This window comes from Pteropus alecto, unplaced genomic scaffold (genome assembly GCF_000325575.1).
Source record: "Pteropus alecto unplaced genomic scaffold, ASM32557v1 scaffold92, whole genome shotgun sequence".
NCBI lineage: Eukaryota > Metazoa > Chordata > Mammalia > Chiroptera > Pteropodidae > Pteropus > Pteropus alecto.
The window spans coordinates 8,772,636-8,793,283 of record NW_006432447.1 but is presented as its reverse complement, the minus strand read 5'-3'; the positions used below and the strand labels follow the sequence as shown (position 1 = coordinate 8,793,283).

Below are 20,648 nucleotides of genomic sequence, written 5' to 3'. Positions count from 1 at the left end.
CCTACACGGTCATGAGATCTAGGGCTCAGGATTTATCTGAATACTGGCTTTAAAGCCTGTCCCAAGTAGGCAGCAGAACAAATGGCAATTCAGGAAAAGCACAGGTCAAAGGCTCTGATGCAGGCCCTGGGGCTTATCTATCTGTATAAACAATCTCATCCATCCTTCCAGCCCCTATACTTACACTGACTCAGTGTAGCTGGGGTCCCTGCATGGGCCCAAACTGGGATTCAGATGTGCCTGGACATATCTAATAAACTGGCCAGGACAACATCAGGAATTCATCTGAATGAGGGTTTTTGGCCAGAGGAGAAAGGCTTTTCCAAAAAAGCATCAGGAGAGAGAGCTTGGAGTGGATGCATAGCGCATGTCCCTTCCTCTCTGAGACCCTGAAAAACTGACTTCGGGCCTAAAGACCGAGGGGCTGTAGTGGAAGCTGAAGAAGATGTTTCCAGCAGGGATCCTGGAGATGTGGGGACACAGACTTTGCTACATTAACCAACAGTCCAGGTGACAGAGGAGTCACTGCAACATGGAAAGGAGAGGATTTCCAAGGGGACTGCAGAGTGGCTTCAGGCACTGAGGATTCTGGCGATTAACTTGTGTGGGGGCAGCTCAAGTTCACTTACCAGCCACTGGGAGTGGTATTGCTGGCACTACTAGCTGTGCAGAGGGCGAGGCTGGAGTGGGTAGCAGGGACCGGGAGATGCTCTCCTCTTGAGCAAATTTCACAAGCATGCACAGAACAAAAGATCACAGAGTGCTGTCTGTGACAACCCACGTTACCTGAGAGGACTCCCAGCCACCTCTGGAGGAGGCTCTGAAGGCTTCTTCAGGGCCACCACCAGCCCCGAGAAAGCCTTTGTATGAATCAGAGAAGGTGTTCCTCTGGGCAACTGCAACCCCATAAGAGCAGGATTTCTATCAAAACTGTAAAGGCACCCCTTTCTTCGTGGAGTTAATAATTATCCAAAATTTGGAAATGCAAAAAACAAAACAAAACAAAAAAACCCAACCACTTGTTACTGAGTACTTTTTGATGCCACACTAAATCTCCTGCTTTAGGGTCATCGAGGAAATGTGACACTGCTGAACTTAGTATTTATTATTGATTAGAGCCCAAGGCTGTAAAGCTAGATATTAACCTATAGAAAACTGAGATTTCTGTCTAGCAGAGAAGGTCATCAAAAGCCTATATTTTTAAACCTTTTGGTCATTAACCAAATTTGAATCTGCCCTAGCAAACTTACTTCAGCATTTTCCCCACTAACCATAACCAACTGTTTTATATCCTCCTTTGAACTAGCTTTGTCATCTTACTGGTTCCCTCCTTAATGAGTTAAATAAATCTTTGATGCTGCTTACTATATATTTATAGAGGATATATGTTTAAAAATATACTTTGCCAAGGCAAACACAGGCCTCTGTCAGGGCACATGGCTTGTCAAGCAGAACCGAGGATCTGAATTTCAACTTCTCCTTGCTTCATTGGCCAGGTTCCCTGGGGCAGCCCTGTCTACCTGTACATGGCAGCCCTGAGGGAACCAGGAACCCTAAACTATATATGGATGGAGGCAAGTGCCCGTGAAATGTTGGCTAAAATAGTTGGCATCACTTCTCATCTCTAATTCAGAGTTACACTTTTATCTTTAAAGAGTAAAGTTCTACATATCCTGTGTGGGAGATGGCCTGGCCTAGGCAGGGACAGTTGGCATTGCTTTACTACAAACTGGTGGAGATGTGTCGCGAGAGAGCTTCTTTTGGTTCTGCTCTCTCCCATGGGAAGCCCCCCAGAGATATGCGTACATGTTTGAAGTTTCTGAAGGGCACGAACTGAACGATGTCTCGAAGGACTGGCTCTCCCTTGGGCGACCTCAGGATCCCGTCGTCACCATCCAGCATCTGCATGTCGCTGAAGTCGGCATTGCCCACGCCCACGATGATGACCGACATGGGGAGGTGAGAGGCGTGGACGATGGCCTCCCGGGTGTCAGCCATGTCTGTGATGACACCATCGGTCAGGATCAGCAGGATGAAGTATTGCTGCCATCAACCAGGTGCCAGGCGACGATGGGGACGGAGAAGTGGGGGACACAAGAACACCACCAGTTATGTGCCGGGGTGGTTTCGGTGCACACCGACTACAGCAATAGTGACAACACACTTTTTTTAAGTACCTATGTAGACAGCTCTAAAGACTTAAGGTAATGATAAATGGGGCTTCACAGCAGGCACAGCCATTGCAGGTTAATATTAATAATCACCTTAGGGACAGTTACCAAGCACGGTGTGTTAGAGTAGCAGAGAGAAGAGTCGAGAGGTCTGGCTTCAAAACCTCATTCTCTGAGATCCTGGGAAAATCCCTGAGTCTTCTGGGCCTCAGCTTCATCTCTCGCATGAGGGGTAGGACTAAATCATTTGTATGGTCCTCTTCAGCTTAGAGATTTTTAAGAGTCTAAAGCTGGACCGCCCAATACAATAGCAGCTAGCTCCATGTAACGGCTGAGCCCTTGAAATGTGCCCAGAGCAATGGAGGAATTGAATTTTTAATTTCATTTCATTTAAATAAATTTAAATTTAATTTTAAAAATGGATACCTGATTCAGTTATTGGAAGCCTTTTAAGTAGGTTTGGAACAACTCAAATATGCAAATCTATTTTCTCAACTATTAATTAATAAAGTCTAAATAAAGATCAAGTATTTGTGATGACAATTTAACATCCAAATTAAGATGATGTAAGTATAAAGTACACACTGGATTTTGAAGACATAGTACAAAAAAAAGGAATGTAAAATGTTCTATTAATTTTTATATAGAGCACATATTAAAATCAAATTATTTTGTACATTTAATAACACTTCTGAGAAGAGGTCCATGGGCTTTGCCAGCTGCTAATGAAAAAGATTAGGAATCCCTGATCTGAAGAGATTGTCAGGATTCTAGAATCTGATCTGGGTTTAACTCAGCCAGAGGTAATAGGCTGCAGACTACTGGATCGGAACCCTGATGGAAATTTCCAATAAAGCTAGTACTTACAGGTGCTTCCAAAGCCAGTCTAGAAAAATGCTCATGGATGAAATATTATAGTCTCTGAATGTACTTGATGTCCTATTTAGATGAATGTACTTGATGTCCTATTTAGACTTTTTTTTTTTTTTCATTCTAGAAGAGTTCCATAAAATCAAGGAGAAAATCCTACAGCCACAGGCTCCCTGGCCCAACTTGCATAATATGTTCAAGCTTAAGACCCTTAGCAATCAGCGATAATAAGGGGACCACACATTGTTCGAAGAACAAGAGACACTTCTGGGGAAAAGCATCACTGTTCCTGGCCTACTGGGGTCACTAATTTGAGGTATGTGGATTAGATACTTCCTTTACCAATTCCTGATCTGTCCTTACAGAGCAAACTACCTGTTCTTGGGGGAGTGAATGATGGCCAAAAACTCATGCTTACTTATATCAGGCCTGAATCCAGACCTGTGGCAGCCTGTTCTCTTTTTACTCTTATTGGTCCTGGTACCTCAGAGGGGCCAAGATGATTTTCATTTTCAATCTCGGCTCCAGGGCACCCTGGGCATACCTTGGGTGCTTTTGGAGATAAAGGTATAACGGAGAACAGACAAATTTAGACCCATCTCTTAGGCCAGATTTAGCAAGAACAGCCTGTTTTCTTAAAATTTATTTTATATGTTGATTTTCTGAGCAAGGTATCATTTGAAGAATTAGAATTTGAAATTCTAATGATAAAAATGGTTAAAAAATAAAATGAAATACTGATCCTGTCCAACTCTTATTTCCAAATCTTGTATCTGTGAGGATTCAAATTTGCTCCAAGTCCTCTGTAGGTTTAACAAGATGAAGATACTGTTGACTTTGAGAAGTATAATTTTAGAGGAATGTTGGGGAATAAAGTCTGGTATGAATGGAGAAACCAATGAGAGGAGAGACTGAGACAGTGAATACAGGCAACTCTTTCATTGAATTTTGCTCTAAAGGGAAGTAATGTAAGGCACTAAAGTTAAAGGGTAACGTGGTGTCAAGGGAGAGATTTTAAGTTAAACAGGAGATATTATAGACTGTTTTATATGCTAATGGAAATAAGTCATCAGTAGAAAGGGAGAAAATAGATATGGAGAAAGAAGGAATATAGCTGCTGGGTCAATGTCCTTGGATAACTGAGAGGGGATGCGCTTCAGCACATGAGAGAAGAGGCTGGCATTAGATACGAGCATGGTTCTCCATCCATTCTAACATGAGGGAAGGCTGAGAACATGGGCACAGCGCAAGTAGCTTAGATGAGCTGATATAAGAAGATGAGGGAGTAGTTTATTATTTTCCTTATGCAAATGCAATCTCTTGGAAGCGCAGAAAAAATCAGAGAAAATTTTAGACATCAGTAATATCTTACTAAATCTGAAAAAAGTCATAAAGCTTAAAAAAATTTATCAACACCATTAAAAGTGATAAAAGAAAAGTTATTATGGTAATATATTTAACTTTAAAATGGTAGGGAAAAATTTTGTCTGTCCTTGTAGCCTTGCTGTGCATTTTTCTTAAAACCATGACTAGGATATAAAACAAACCTTTGCTGTGATGTTTTGTGTTGCTGCACTTGATCACTAGGGAGGAGAATCACCCATTTTTTACTTCTGTTTTGCATTACCTCCATCTGTAGTATGGGTACATTGGAAAGCAAGTTTATTTTTGGACAGTTTTTTTTTTTCTTCCCAGAAACATAATGTGGGCATGATGTATACCCGAGCGAATATAGTAACTTCCATTGTTGAGTGTCTCCTCTATTCAGGTCATGTTGCAGACATTTGAGATGTGTCATCTATAAGCCCCACAGTAACCCTACAGGGATGGGTATGATTATCCCAATTTTACAGATGAGGAGACTGAGCATAGGGGGTGATTAAAGCACTTGTCCAAACTCACTCAGGTAGAAATGCTGGAATTTATTGTCGGAGTGGAATGGGTGCTATGGACAACATCTAGTTGAGGCAGGGAAAACGGCCATTAGTAGGTGAACCGCTTCGCTCCTTACCGATGCCTCCTTGGTGTTAGTCTCCTCTGACGCTGACTTGGCAACCTTCTGAATGATGGGGGCAATGTTGGTGGGACCATAGAGCTGGAGCTTAGGAAGGCAGCTCTGATAGGCTTCCACAACTCCTTGAATTCCTAAGGTGAGATTGCCAAAGAGCAAAAGCCCCATCAAATGCATTTGTAATCAAACACATACACAAATAAAGCATTAAATTCTCCCCAAAGAGTTCTCATCGATGTCACATTTATGCTCGTAAGAAAAAAAAAATACCGCATCGCTGGTGTTGTTGCCTCTACCCCCACTAAAATCATGCTCTTTGATGGCTCAAATCAATAGTGATCTTTTTCACAAACTTTTCTTCAATATCCCACTTCACACACAAGATTTCATTAGATCCTCATAGCATAATGAAATAGATGATATACCCATTTACAGGTGAAAAACCTGAGAGGTAAGTCAGCTTTAACGCTTCTCTCATTTTCACACCATTTTGTTGACTCTACTGTAGTGTACACCACTTGGGTTACCTATGAAGTTATGTGTATGTGACTGTCCTTGTGAGCAGGAATCATGATTTACTCCCTCAAAGACCTTGAGGGAGTTTGGGGACATGGTAGCTGCTCACCAAATGTGTGATAGATGAGTAAAATGGCATAACCATCCACTGGGGATTGTAGTATAGAGGAATGACATTCACCATCATGGTCAACCCCTCATTTAAAGTGGGGCTCCCAGCCTGAGGCTGAGGAAATAATAAAGGGTGGGACTCTGCTAAAAAAGGCAGCCCTGACTGTGTAGCTTCTTTTATGAGTCCTGATTGCACATTTGATATTATAATCATGATCTCACAATGAGAATCCCATCACGCATGATTTTTATTCAAATGGCTCTTCTTGGTGTCTGTGCCTGTGTTACCTCTGTCTTCTATTTCAGTTCACCCTCCTATGCCTTTCTAAGCTGAAACAGTCCACTGGTCCTGTTTTTAGCCGGAGGAATCCAAACAAGCCACCCCCTGGAGATGGTTCTCCACACCCACCATGCACTGCAAACCAGCTCTTGGGTATTCTGGATAAGCAAGATCTGTCTGTTCTGCTTGTACACACAGGCTTACAACCCCACTGAAAATGAATCCTCTCTGCCCTGCCCCAAAGCCCGTCATTCTAAAGATAGATGTCAAATCACTATGCAGCTTGGTTCTGAAGTTAAGTGATAGTGGACAGAAGATCTATATCTTGTTTGGCTCTTGAGTGTTTGCCTAAGATAAGCAAGTTGGATTTCTCTGTCAAAAGTATCAGGCAAATAAATTCGAAGACTATGAAGCAGATGAACATTGAGTATGTATTTCATTTTGCTTTGGTGAAAAAACATTCTTATAGTTTAAGAATGGGACAGTTGGGGGTGAATAAAGTCTAAACTTTAGTAAACTTGAGGTGAGGGATCAGGAGAGAGAATAATGGCAGAATGGAGATTGGGTCTCAGAGGTTATTATGCACAGACTCAATGATATTGGTGTCATGTTCTTGGACATTAAGTGTTAAATTGGTGAAATAAACCGCTGAATGCTTTACACACCCCACTGGATTTGAATTAACCCTGGTTCAGCCCCCCCTTTTCCTTGAAAAGAAGGAGAAGAGAGAGATGAACATTTCTAACTACCCTATTATAAATATGTCTTACAATCTTCATAGCAACAGGTATAATTGTCTCTATCAGTTACTTAGAAAGCGGGAAAAATAATTCTAGGATAAAATTTATCCTAATTTCATCATCATGATTTTGTGGAATTGTGTTTGGGAACTTCTAGCTGGAAATAATGGAACATGAGCCAAAGTCTTTGAGAAAACTTTTTTTCTGGCACAAAACCATGAAGCTACTTCTTTGAAGTTACTGCGGCTATATCTTTTGCCAATATGCTTGAAGCATCAAATGATTTCCATGTCCTCTCCCTCAACCTGTCACTTATATCTTCATAGAGAGGAAGTTGTAAAAAAAATATACACTTGATGAAACCTTGGAAAGCAGAAAGAGGGGTATCATCACTGACCATTAGGTGAACCTCCCCCCAATGTTTTTTGGCAAGAGGAATCAGAATTGAGATCAGCATTCTTGCTGTAAGCTCAAGGCCTCTTTTGCATTCTGTCTTTCCAGGTCTTATTTTTCTGCCGTCATTATTTCTTTTACATTGTGATTTACCTGCACATTCTGGGTTGTCTTCATTAAAGTTGATTGCAAAGTCATGAGAGACCTAGACACCAATTAGAATTTAAAAAAGGAAGAAAGGAGAATTACAACTCTAATCCAATAAGGAGGCACTGGAGTTTAGAAGTTTGCAAACAAATGCCCATTACATTTGTTAGGTGCTAAGCAGCAGGGACCATTTTAAGCCTTCACACGATCAATCTGAGATGGATTCTAAGTTCCCTGTGGAGTTGAGGTGACAGGAAATATTTCTAAAATCAGATAAATGCTGGCAGGAGGGGAGAATAACTCATATTTTAAAAAAATCCAAGGAGAGAGTTCAGAAAACTGTGACTCCAAATAACTTGCAGAAAGAACTGGCCATAGACTGAAGACCTAGATTTGGGTGAGCTCTATTTGAATCCAGTGATAAAAAAAAAAAAGATAACTCATCACCATGTCTGCTCAATATGGTGATGGTTATATTGGCTTCAGCTAAGCTGCTGACATTTAAGGCTCCTTCTAACAATATGCAGAAGCATAGGACAGCAGGATTTCCACATACAAACAAGTGAAATAGACTCTACTCTACTTTTGGAAAAGTCATAAAGTAATCTATCTTGTAACCTTCCAAAATAAATATCTCTACCTGGCAGGACCTATCATAAGGCCTAATAACACACTTCTTTCTAAAATCCGATAAACCAAGAGGGATGTCTTGGCATCTGGACATGAGTGATCTGGACATCATTTAAGATTTTAAAGAGACTTCCATTTCAAAGCTTCTTTCCAAGCTCTGACTCTCCTGGGGGCTAGAAAATAGGTCATTGTGTTAAAAGTCCTCCCTTAGTGGGAGGTCAGAGCTGATGTCAGTTCACACCTAGCTCATATTCCCTTACCCTTAGCACTTCCAGGCAAGTCAGCTGATTCCCAACATCTTATCTGCTTCATTTACCTGACATTTTTGGGGGCTAGGGGTGGGTGCGTGGGCTCTGGAGCCTGCTTTGTCTGCCCAAGTGACAGGCTAAAAGTGGTGGGGAATTGATGTTCCTTGGGAGCAGCCCTTTCTCAGTGGCTGACAGTAGATGGTAAACCAATAACCCAGCCTCCTTATCCCTTGGGGTCTCTTGTGTGCTCCACATTGTTTCCCCAGCAGGATTAAGTTCTGCTGCCCACTGGCTGGTTAGGGTACCCTGTGATGACTTCCTCTCATTTCCCCACTCTCTACTGAGGTTTCCTCCACCTCGCCAATAAACTACTTGTGTCCAAATCCTTGTCTCGAGGTCTATCTCCAGGAGAGTGCAAACTAAGATAGAGGTGCTTATGGCTCAGTTTCAAGGCAAATGCTGAGATTTTATCCTAAAGAAGTAAATTGAGGTGACCTCATAAATTCACCAGGGGCACCTGATCTGCTGAGATCATCAGGGCCTGTCTGGGTCAGAGGGGAAATTAGGCATGGAAAAGGAGTATTTGAGTAGCTTTGGGGGAGCAGAGTGAGGAGATGTGAGGGGAGCCTGGTGGGACAGCAGAAATACGAAGTTAGCTAATAGGCAAAGAACAGCCAGAGGACAGGGGAGCATGAGGACTTCAGAAAAACAGCAGGAAGAATAAGCTATGTCAGAAGGAGACCAGGTAGATGTCATGGATGAGGAAAGGAAGGCCTGGAACAAGGTGTCCTCAGCCATGCTAGGCCCAGCTGAGACCGGAATACTTGGTGGGGATGTGGCGGGGGATGCTTAAGCATCTCTGGGAAATAAAACTGGGGGTGGCATGCCAGTCTCGAGGTTCAACAGCTCTTTGAAGAAGGTGTGCGTCCACCTGCCCTCATTCTGGAACTGATAGCCCATCTGAAAGGGTATCCTCAGCTCTGGCTAATTCTCATATGTGGAATCTTAGTTTAAGTGTTGCCAGGCCTTTCAGTTTTTCTGAAGAAGCCAGAAATCTGACATTTTATATGAAATTACCTAAATCTAAAAAAAAAAAATTGTATCAACTGTAATACATTTGTGGCTTAAATAATGTCTGCAGGCTACAAGTTGACGACTCCTGTTCTATATGCTTCCTCCCCATGTGCTCTCTTTCCAACAAATGTTTCTAGAATTCTGTCGGCATGCTCAGCAGGGAGGCTGGTGTGGAATACAAGGTAAACGGGGAGGACAGGTCAGGGAGACATGTCACTCCAACCCTTGCTCACTCCAGCAGTAACAGAGACCTGGATTCTCTCTTTCAAAAAGGACACAGAAGGGGAAGGCCCTTCATCCGACAGAGCCGGTGGGGAGTAAATGTGGGCATCTGCATCCTGCCAGGTGCTGCCAGTAAAAGAGAAGCTGATGATTGGTCAGTGTTGCCTGCACTTAGCTCGAACCTCAGAGGCAGGGGCAGGGACCCTGCTACCTCTCCAAGGCCCTTGCCTGTGGGAGAGCTGAGTTCTCTGTGGAGAGTGTCGCATAAGAGCTTCGGGTACACTGCAGTAGAGTGCCTCGGCTCCACTGCAGGGCCAATCTCTCTGCACAATCTTGGCCTTCTTTGTGTCATGAGAAATCAGTGTCAAAACCAAATAGGATTCCAATGTCCTCATAGGAAGCTTTCAGCTTCTCAATTCTCTAAGCCAGAGTGTTTCTATCTTTGAGATTTCTCTGTGTCTCTCACATAAGACTGGTGCTCAGAGAATGGGGATGAGGGAGTCTGTAGACCTTATTGTCATAGACTTTCATAGTTGGTATTGTCAATAGGATCTTTCTCTAGGGGACAGCTGAAGAGATAGCTACTGGGCCACTGGAGATCAACTTTTTGAGTGTTTTCTCAGCCTCTGACCATACTATATAAAAAGCTAAACAAAGAAACCCTTCATTTAGACCTCTGAGAAGACCCATCCAGAATACCAGAAGATTGGGTTTCGTCAAAAGACAGGCTCTGAGGACCTAATCTCGCTGGTTCTGAAGATGATTTCTGAGTCTTTGGACCACGCTTTGTAATTATATCAAGTTCCCAAAGAGTGAGACTCCTGTGGCGGAAACCCAAGTTATCTTTTGGCGACAGCAAAGCGTCTCTTCTCACTCACCGTGTATTCTGGGGGTATCCTGGCACCGAACCCAAAGGCTGGGAACATTTTGTCACTGAAATAAAAAAAAAGAAGTTGTTTCAGTTATCATTTAATGAGGAAGAAAACCATGAACCTATATTACCTCTCTAGGTATGCCAGCTCATGCTTCTTAATTATCTATGATAATAGGGGATAGCAGTAGCATAGGTAATTAAAATCAAGAAATAATCCCCAGAGTTCATTATAGTCATTAGTCTATAACTTTCTTCTTTAACTCTTTGCTAGATTTGATATCAAGGAATAAAATGGCCTAAGACTTCCTCACCTCCTCTACCCTGGTATTTTGTTTCTTTTGAAAAGTGACCATAAATTAGGTAACTCCTATGGTTGACTGTGTTAGGATCTTTTGTATACATTGTCTTTTAAAATCCTATTGAGAGAGATTATTATTCCTATTTTACTAGTGGGGAAATGCCTTGAGAGGTAAAGTGACTTGTCCAAGCTCATGCTGCTAGTTAGAGCCAGGGTTCAAATCCAGATAAGTTTGAATCCAAGGGGAAATTAAAAAACAATGGAAGCCTGGCTAACTGACAGAGCTTGGTTCCATCTACAGGACTCACTGTATCCACTACTTTATTTCATACAAGCAGCAGTAAATTTCTTACATGTTTTTTCTTGTCTCCTGAATTCAAAGGGATGTTGTTTTAATATTAATATCTTTATATATTCACTGCCTTCATGCCCCAAACTACCTCTTGTCACTACCCTCGGGATGATACCTGCCATAGAGTGTGTGCTTAATAAATATTTAATTACTAGACAACTGTGAATTGAATCATTAGGAGGTGGCTATATGAAGAAGAAAAAATTCTTGTGAAAACTTATGAGAGTCACATATATGTCCTTTGGCTTGGTTTCTCTTATGCATATTGAAATTTCTCTCTTAATTTATTCATTCATGTATGTTGTATCTTAACCCTAACTTTACTGTATTATAGATAAGAAGATGGGAAGGAAAAGAATTAACATTTATTGGTACATACAATGTGCCAGGCATTGTGCAAGGTGATGAACATATCTATTTAATTCTCAGCCTCTGAAGGTCCATCTACTTATGATTCCCATTTTACAGATGAATAAACTGAGTTTCAGAAAGGCTAAGAAAGAGTCTCAGAAAGCCTTAGGTATTTCCCAGGGAGGACTGTGTGATTCCGAAGTCTGTGCCTTTTCTATTATACAGCATGAAATGCGATTTCTTTCTGGCACCTCCAGGAACAGGGCCCCCTGAGCAGACAACAAATAAGACTCTCTCTTTGAGCAGATTTTATGCTGTCGGGGGATGGGTGCAATGGGGCTCTGGAATATCGCTCTTGTCAGAGGGCATGTGCTTCTCATGCCAGCTACCTTTTACTTTCTCTCTCATTAAAAATGCAACTGAGATTTGTTCTTGGAACAATGTCTGCATTTCTCAGTTCTTTGCAGAGTTAGTCAAGGAGAAAAGAAAATTCAGATTAAGGCTCACCGTCCCTGAGCATCTCTGTAAGCAAAAGGGACACCCGCTTCCAGGCTGTCTGAGGGTCGAAGTAGCAAAGCCAGAATCTCACTCATCACAACTGAACAGATTTAAAGGTCAAAGCCAATAATGGCTTTGATAAAACTTCACCAAAACATAGCCAATGTGACCACATTTCCAGTAGGGGTTGGGAGATACAAGGAAGCCAGAATTTTTTGAGATCAAAGTCTAAATTCTCCAGAAACTCACCAGCTTCTCCTTTTCTTCACTATTGTATAGATGTGGGCTTTGTGGTACATTGCGTCTAGCATGTATTAGTAAAGGTATTAATGCTGATAAATAGAAAATCACAACAGCTTGTAGAGGATTAGCCATTGCTTTGAGAAAAAATATTTCTGGTCCTTGGAAATATTGAAATACTTTGCCTCAGCAATTCCTCCATAGCCACGAGGATGAGCAGACATGGGGAGGAATCTACAGGGGGGATTTCAGAGGTACTTTCTAGTTAAGTCTGGAAGAAAGCTTTTCTGGGTGAAGGGTGGATCCTGGTTCTTCCAAATCAGAGACAGCTAGCTCAGAAATCAAAGCAGAGAAACCTAGGAGGCGCTACACCCTCTATTTTATTCTTTTATGAGTTTAGGAGGGGTGAGAGTTAATATCCCATCCATTTCTAATTATCAAACCAGTTTTCTTGCCTTAATGATATCCTCTTATACTTTCTAAGCCACCCTTGGGAATTCGAACTTTGCTGAGCATGATGCAGTGTTATGCAATTGAATATGAAGAGTAAGGAGGTAGAAAAATGCCTCACTCACAAGAGAAATATAATTAATGAGCAGGGAGGACAACAATTCTCAGAAGTTAGCCACCACAAAATCTAGCTAATAAACATACTAAGGAAAAACTTCAAGCCTAAGCACAATGGATTGAAACATCGCCCTTCCTGATTAAAAATAAAACTAGGTATAGAGGTGTCTTATGTAAGAAGCAAGAGAAGGCAAGCTGAGCACACAAGCAAGCATCAATAGGCCAACATGTCAAAGATCTTGAGATTGGATCTACTCGACACTGAGTAAAGGGGCCATTTAGCGACTATTAGGAAATAAACGGTGGAACCTGCCAATGTGGAAAATTCAGGGGCATATCGCTATATTGGTAAAGACAATATTTCTTACTATTGGAATAAAATAGTATAAGATGTAATAAAAGAGCCTATGGTCTTCAATGCTAATGAGCATACTGTCCTGAACTTCTTAGGGGATGACCACAGTCAAATCAGCTCCAGATAGAAGATTCATTTTCATCCCCCATTTTCACACTTCCTGTTAAGGAAGGCTTTGCCATAAAACAAGAGATTAATAAAAGTAAAGACAAATTACTGCATTCACAAGCAAAATGGCATTTCAGAACACCTAACCTTTTAATAAAGATTATTCTCTAAAGCAGTGGTCTTAAAATCAGCACATAGGGAAATGCAGAAACACAAAGCCCTTCCATGGATATAAAAGAATGGATTTTTTTTTTTTTTTGAAGGAAAACAGTGTTCAGTTTCTTTACTTTCCTATGTATTCTTTGCGGAAATTGATCTTCTGGGAAGACCTGTGATGGAAAGACCTATTATCCACTCATACCTTCCCTTTCACAAGTACCTTTCTCCTTTCCCCATTCTGAATCTTAACTATGGTGGTGCTTTGCTCCAGGGTGTAAAAACTTTGCAGCAAAAAAAAAAAAAAAGGAATAATTCTAAATGTGAATGATTCATTAGGACATAAACTGTTGCAAGTCAGGTAGTGGCCAAATTTTCTTAGCTGGTAGATGAATAAAAATATATTTTGATAACAGACTATTACATGATTAAAATTCTTTTTAGCTTTCTATTGTATTTAAAAAATTTTATATTAGTTTTGGGTATATGGTATAATGGTTAGATATTTATACAATTTAAAGTGATCCCCTCAATTACTCTAGCACAATTATATGATTTTTGTTATATGTCTTAGAACTGAAAGAACTAAATAATACTGCTAGTCAAACCCTTTCCATTACTACATACTTATTTATAAGAACATCTTCTTAATATTTATATTGATAAAAATAAAATATTAAATAATGGTATACTCTTCCATTTCAGTAATAGGTAGCACTTGTCTACAGATATATAGACTACTTGGGAAAAAAACCTACTATCTGTTTCATAGTCAATAATTAAGTATTGGAATTTCCAATGTATTTATGTTCTTTTGATCATTTGTGCCCTAATAATGATTGTAATTAAAACTCAATTAGAAGGTATTTTAGAAATACTTTAAATCTTTTCATCACAGAAAGTTTTAGAATTAGAAATTTTAAAATTTATGTTCATATTTTTATTATAGAAATGTATAATACAGTGATCAGTAAAAGAATTTCAAATAAAAACTTTAAAGATATATTAAAATGAAATTCTGTGGGAGAATGAAATGAAAGTATCAGTCTATGAAAAAGAAAAAACAAAATTCTCAACTCAATTTGAAACACTTATTCATGCATTTTTTTAAATAGATAATGGTGGGTATCAAATAGCTATGGCATTTAGATTCTCCTGGATGCATTCACAAAATTTATGTAAGAGTTTTATTTTTAGATGTTCAAATTTACAATACACTAGAATGTTCATTCTTTGTCACTATTTAAACTTATGACGGGAAACATTAGATTTTAATGTAAAAATGTGTGAAATTTATGCATTTTTATAAAATTCTTTTGAGGGGTATATGAACCAAAAGATTTTTTAAAGGACATTGATCCAAAATGACCTTTATATCTGACACAATAATTATTATGTTGTGAGCAGTTTATTTTTAAAAAAATAAATAAAGAATATTAAAGATAATAAACTATCATTTATCATGATCATTTATCAGGTATTTACAACAGTGCTAGCTAGTCATTTTACATCTAATTCTCACAACTGCTCTGCAAGGGAAGTTAGATAAATCTTAAATTTGCAATCAAGGAAGCCAAGACCCAGGGAATGTAAACCTGAGGAGATCTGAGTTAACAGAGTTGGGGTCTAAATCCAGATCCACCTGTTGTCAGGACCCCATGCTCCATCTAACACTCCTGTTGACTCAGCCCTTCCTAGGAGGCTGGTCTAGTCTAAGACTTGGAATAACAAGGATAAGTCCATCCATGTTCTAAAACCAACAAATGACAGAATTAGAAGAATTCACCATCCCCAGGTGGCCCACTTTGAGTGTCACCTCTTTTCCCATAAAGGAGTTAGTTAATCCTGCCTTCCTCGTGCAGTCCCTATCCTCACATAGGACAAAGCTTCCCTGGCCTGTGCTAGGCTGTAATTTATTTATGTGACTTTCTCTCTCATGAGACTGTGAACCACTGGAGAGAAAACTGTGCTTTATTAATTTCTTTCTGTCTTTATGCAGGACATGAGGTGCCTGGCACCTACTAGGTGCTACCTAGGTTTTTAGCCATTCCATCCGACCCATCTGTCCTGAATGAACTCTGGGTCTCAACTCTGGATGCTCATTAGGATTAAAAATCCTGATTCCCCAAAACCACAATGAGATACCATCTCACACCTGTTAGAATAGCTATAATCAACAAGACAAGTAATAACAAAAGTTGGAGAGGATGCGGAGAAAAAGGAACCCTTATACACTGCTGGTGAGACTGCAAATTGGTACAGCCACTATGGAAAACAGTATGGAGGTTCCTCAAAAAACTAAGAATTGATCTAACATATGACCCAGCAGTCCCTCTGGGAGATATTTACTCTAAAGACTTGAAAACCCATATCTGAAAAGATATATGCACACTGATATTCATAGCAGCATTATGCACAGTGGCCAGGACATGGAAGCAACTGAAATGTCCTACAACTGATGATTGGTTATAGAAGCTGTGGTACATATATACAATGGCATATTACCTAGCTTTAGAAGAGATGAAATACTGCCATTTGTGATCATGTGTGTGGACCTTGAGATAATCATGCTAAGCAAAATAAGTCAGATAGAAAAAAATGAAAACCACGTGATATCACTTATATGTGAGATATAAACTCAAAAGCAACAAACAAACAGGACAAATGTATAGAGACTCATGGAAATGGACAATAGACTAGTGGATACGTGGGGTAAAGGGAGTCAAAATTAGGGTTTGGGGGGGTGAAGTGGGTAAGGGGATCAAATATATGGTAGCTGAAGGAAACTGGACTTTGGGTGGTAAACACACAATAGAATATACAGCGGTCAAATGATAACGTACACCTGAAAATTATACAATTGTATTAACCAATGTTACCCCAATAAACTTAATTTAAAAAAAAGTCCTGATTCCCAAGACACACACCAGTCTAATTGAATCGGAGTCTCTGGAGTGGGGTCTGGGCATCAGTACATTTTAAAACTTCCCTAATGTACAGCCAAGACTGAGAAGCACCGACTGGTGTTGGTAGGGTGGAAAAGGCGTCACCATGGTATGAACCTGCCTTCTGATTTCTAACCCAGTCCTCTGCACTCAAAACTACCTGTCAGATTGGGTTTCAGTTCTAATCTTGCCTCCAAGCACACCGTGGAGGCAGCCTCCTGCCTGGATTTCTGACACCCCTGTCTCATTCTGTGTCAGCTACGTCTATAAAATGGCAGTCTGTACTTCTAAGCAATGTATACAGTGACTATATTCTCTTAATAGCAGATAGACCAGCTTTATTAGGGGACATGGCAGCTGGTCAGAGGCACATCTCTGTGGGCCCGAGGGATAGATATCACCTTGGACTTGAGCAGCCTGAGGAGACCAGGATGTTTACAGGAGCTGGGCAAGTGCTCGTTACAACCAACTGAGATATATGAGCTTGTGCATGTGTGTGTGTATGTGTGTGGGTGTGTGTGTGTGTGGGTATGTGTGTGTATATGCATGCGAACTCGGGGAGTCAAAGTGGGGAGAGAATGATGGTGTCTTCCATAGGTGCAGAGACAGAACAGGCTGGCAGGACTGCCTTCTGGGCTTGAGAACCAGATATCTGGAGGGAGCCTCCGCTCAAGGCTGCTCTGAGAAGAGCTTTATGCATCTCTCAAGCTGTTCTACTTCACGGATCACCTCCTAACGACCTGTTAGCAATAACTGTACAAGGCAGAAAGAAACTCCTTGGCTGTCAGAGGCTGGGAGGAATTTCTAAAACTCATGGGGATTCAAAACCTCTGTGTCGCTGCAGGAGGGAGAATGATGCCTTCTGTCAGTTTTTATTCAAATGTTGCTTTTTGAGCATCAAACTCACTGACTTTGATGCGGGAATAAATTAATTTCAAAGCCCCAACTTGAAATTTCCTGACTCTTCCTGTCTATTGTCTATCCACCCATACGAAGGAGAAACTGCAGCACCGTGTCAGTTTTTAAGTGAGCAGCTTGCTTTACACCTTCTTCTAGGGAGTCTTTTAAAAGAGTACCCAGGCTTTTCAACCCCCCTCCCATTTTTGTCCTTAGGCATTTGTCCATTTTAATACTGAGTTTATATATATATAGCCCACTAAGCTGAAGAATTCTGATTTTCTTGGCTAGTTGGGGCTGATAACTTTAGTATTATCCTATTAAAAGTTTAAAAAGAATCATTTACCATGATTTTTCACGTATCCCCCAATGTGTCACATCTTATTCCTGTACTGAATTCGCATTTTTTAGGGAATACAAAACACTCCCCAGACTTTGTCTGGCTCACATTATAGAGGAATAACAGCTCTAAAAGATGTACATGTCACTCCAATTATAGCCTCCACATCTGGCATGTGAGGTAAGTGGAAAACAGAGAGGTTTAGCAGCTTATTCTAGATCAGCCAGGAAGTCTGCCATAGGCCACGGGAGGGCACTGGGCATCAGCATCTTAATTCTTGACAATTCACCAATCTTCTCTTTGGAATTCATTATTACATGTCCTTCTCTCCTGCAGAGTCGGAGTTGACTTTATTATTAAGCATCTATTGTACGACACAGGCATTAAGTGCTTTTATCTACTTTATTTCTTTTATAAAGCATTTCAAAAATTTAAACATTAAGATTCCTGAAGATTCCTCCTCCCTTCTTGTCTTTTATGAACACATTATTATACTAGATTGTGTGTGTGTGTGTGTGTGTGTGTGTGTGTGTGTGTGTGTGTGTGTGTGTGAAAGAAGGGTGAGAATTACTGTTTTGGTGTCTTGGAGACATTTGGAGAAGCTTTTGATAGTGGAGATGCAATTTGTCAGTCTTTTCTCTTTTTGGTAGAAATCTCCACATGATATAAACCTTGTTAGGAATCCTTTCTGTATTTGAGCCTAAGAAAATCATAGCTGAAATTCAAGCTATCCTCACAGTCAATACCTCAAGGTTAAGTATAAGAAGTTAACCCTTCAATAAGGTAGTGTAAAATGCTATTGCTCTCTGTTCTACACGTATAGGAGAAGAATTGTCAGCAAGATCCTGAGTGTTTAAAGTTCTTTGATTTAACTCTACCTGACCATTCATTCCCCAACTGCCTTTATACACATCTGAGTTACTGGAGATAACGATGCCGAATCCAGACTTGCCAGCAGAAAGGACTCTAATGGGACCTTTCCCGTTTACTGTCCTGTTGGTTTCTCTGCACATTCTGGTCTCTAGGTTGCGTCTTTCTCTTTGGTTCCTACGATAATAGTTGTTTCTTTCTTTCATTTAAAATATGGTTATCACCAATTATAAGATAAGAAAGAACGGGAATCATGTTATCCCTTTAAAATTTCCCCGAGACTGGAGGATAGATTGCTTTCTTTATTTTCCTGGTTTAAAAGGTCAGTCAATTAGTTGCTGCTCATTACTAACTAGGCTTGTTTTATAATCACACCAGGGAGTCAACTGGGATTTATCCATATTTATATTTACACTGGTTCTACCTCAAAATACCTTCTTAAACAAACACATGAACAACTTCACCTCAATCTGAAAATACTGAAAAGACAGAATAAATTCAGTTTAATATAATTTATATAAATCGCTCCTTACGGGGAATTCTCTTAGTGGGAAAGATCAACATTGCTCATCAATTAAAAAATATAATACTAATCTGATCTCAAAACAGAAAACAGTCATGTTTTCTATGTACATATATACACACACATTTGCATGGGCACATACACACATTTGCATGGGCACACACACATGTACAGACACATACCCTCTGCTAAAATTACCACCAGTTTTTGAGGTTAGTGAAGTAGTGATTATGAGCTTAAAGCTGTGGAATAAGACAGATCTGGATTCAAGTCCTGCATCAAGCTGTGTGACGGTGCACAGATTACTTAACCTTCTTGCAAGGTTTTCCTTTTCTGTTAAGTAATACCTACTATATCAGGGTTAATATGAATATTAGACACAATAATGTCTAATAAACCAGTGCTTCTCAAACTCTAAAGTGCAAACAAATTACCTGGAAATCTTGTTAAAATGCAGATTCTGATTTAGTAGGTCTGGTGTGGAGCTTAAAATTCTAAGTTCTCAGGTGATGCTATGCTGTTAGTCCGTGGACCAAATTTTGAGCAGCAAGGCACATACTAAAACTTTCGGAAAACAAAACTGCTATCCAGTGGTCTTGAAAGTCAATTAAGAGAAGAAAGCTGAGATAGGATTTTGTTGTGACTGTGGCACAAACTCGGTTTCTCTAGGTGAAGAGAGGCTGGGGCAAGGTTTTATTCTGTTCTGGCATGAGCCTCTGCATGATGAGTTCTAGACATAATTTCTATTCTTCTGCCAAGGATCAGCCAGGGACCATTGGAACCCCACAGAGAGATGGTAAGCTCTGAGCCTGCCCAAAGTCTCGTACCTGTCATAGTCTTGGCAAATCTCCCCCACAGCCACCAAGGCCTTCAGGTATTCGTTGGGTTGGTAAGGGTGGATGTAGTGCAGGGAACAGCTGTTCCTGGGGTCCCCATTTGAGGCAGTGAAATCTATAGCTACCTGGAAGAGAAAATAGGAGAATGGGTGGATTTGGAGTGAATGCATCTCATAGAAATTGTGATCAGGTGTGAGAGAGACATGGCTTGAGATGGAAAAAAATCATCATATTACATCTCCTGACAATAAGAAAAGTTAGAGGAGAAGTTATTTAGCTTTCGAAACTAGTTATTAATTTGATCGAGGCCGTTTCTGTAGTCTTTAATCCCCCTGTCTCCCAATGCCCTCGCTTCTCCTTGTCCAAAACGGAACTTGAGATTGACATATAGGTGATCCACATCACCAGGCAACAAGGGTAGAATATCACAATTCATGAAGAAAAGGCTTCTATGTGCTTTGGGCAGGGCAATTCCATCTCTGAGTCGTGGGTAAGATCCTTTAAAACCAAATTTTGTGTTAAAGATGCAATCTGTCTAAGGAAGCCATTGCCATATTTTCATGAGTGGCCAGTTGCAGAGAGATGTGTTGAAATGGTTATAATAAATTTTCTGCAAGACGCAGCTCTGTGTAAGGCATTCAGCTTTTGGTTCCCATTCATGTAAGGACTACTGGCAACAACAGAGAAGAGAAGATGCCTGAATGTTAGGTCATTGTGAGTGGGAAGTGGAGAAGGGAAACCTCTGTCTTGCCACCAAGTAGTCATTACTCTTGAACTTCTTAAATATTTTCTGACCCCCAACAGCATCATCATCTAAATAAAAGTTGACTCACCCAACACTTAACAATAACACAACAACAACACATTTAAGCCTCAAGGGTGCTAAAACAAGAAGGAACATTTCTTCTGATTTCTAACATCATTGCCATTTAAATAAATGTTAACTCAGCAAACACCTCTCTAAAAAAAAAACTTGAGCTTGGGGGCGTGGAGGGGGAGAGAGGGATTAAAATGAAAGGAGTTGT

General features: G+C 40.3%; 1 protein-coding gene across 3 annotated transcripts in view; it reads right to left on the bottom strand.

The window, feature by feature from the left end:
* CPNE4 (copine 4) overlaps window positions 1-20,648 on the bottom strand; it is a 415,982-nt gene that overhangs the window by 5,877 nt on the left and 389,457 nt on the right. For all 3 annotated transcript variants that reach the window (XM_006907248.1, XM_006907247.1, XM_006907249.1), the window contains 5 exons: window positions 19,615-19,748; window positions 10,292-10,346; window positions 7,246-7,297; window positions 5,053-5,186; window positions 1,807-2,043 (listed from right to left, as the gene is read on the bottom strand). In XM_006907248.1, the coding sequence (XP_006907310.1) occupies window positions 1,807-2,043; window positions 5,053-5,186; window positions 7,246-7,297; window positions 10,292-10,346; window positions 19,615-19,748 (612 nt within the window). The remainder of the gene's footprint in view (window positions 1-1,806; window positions 2,044-5,052; window positions 5,187-7,245; window positions 7,298-10,291; window positions 10,347-19,614; window positions 19,749-20,648) is intronic.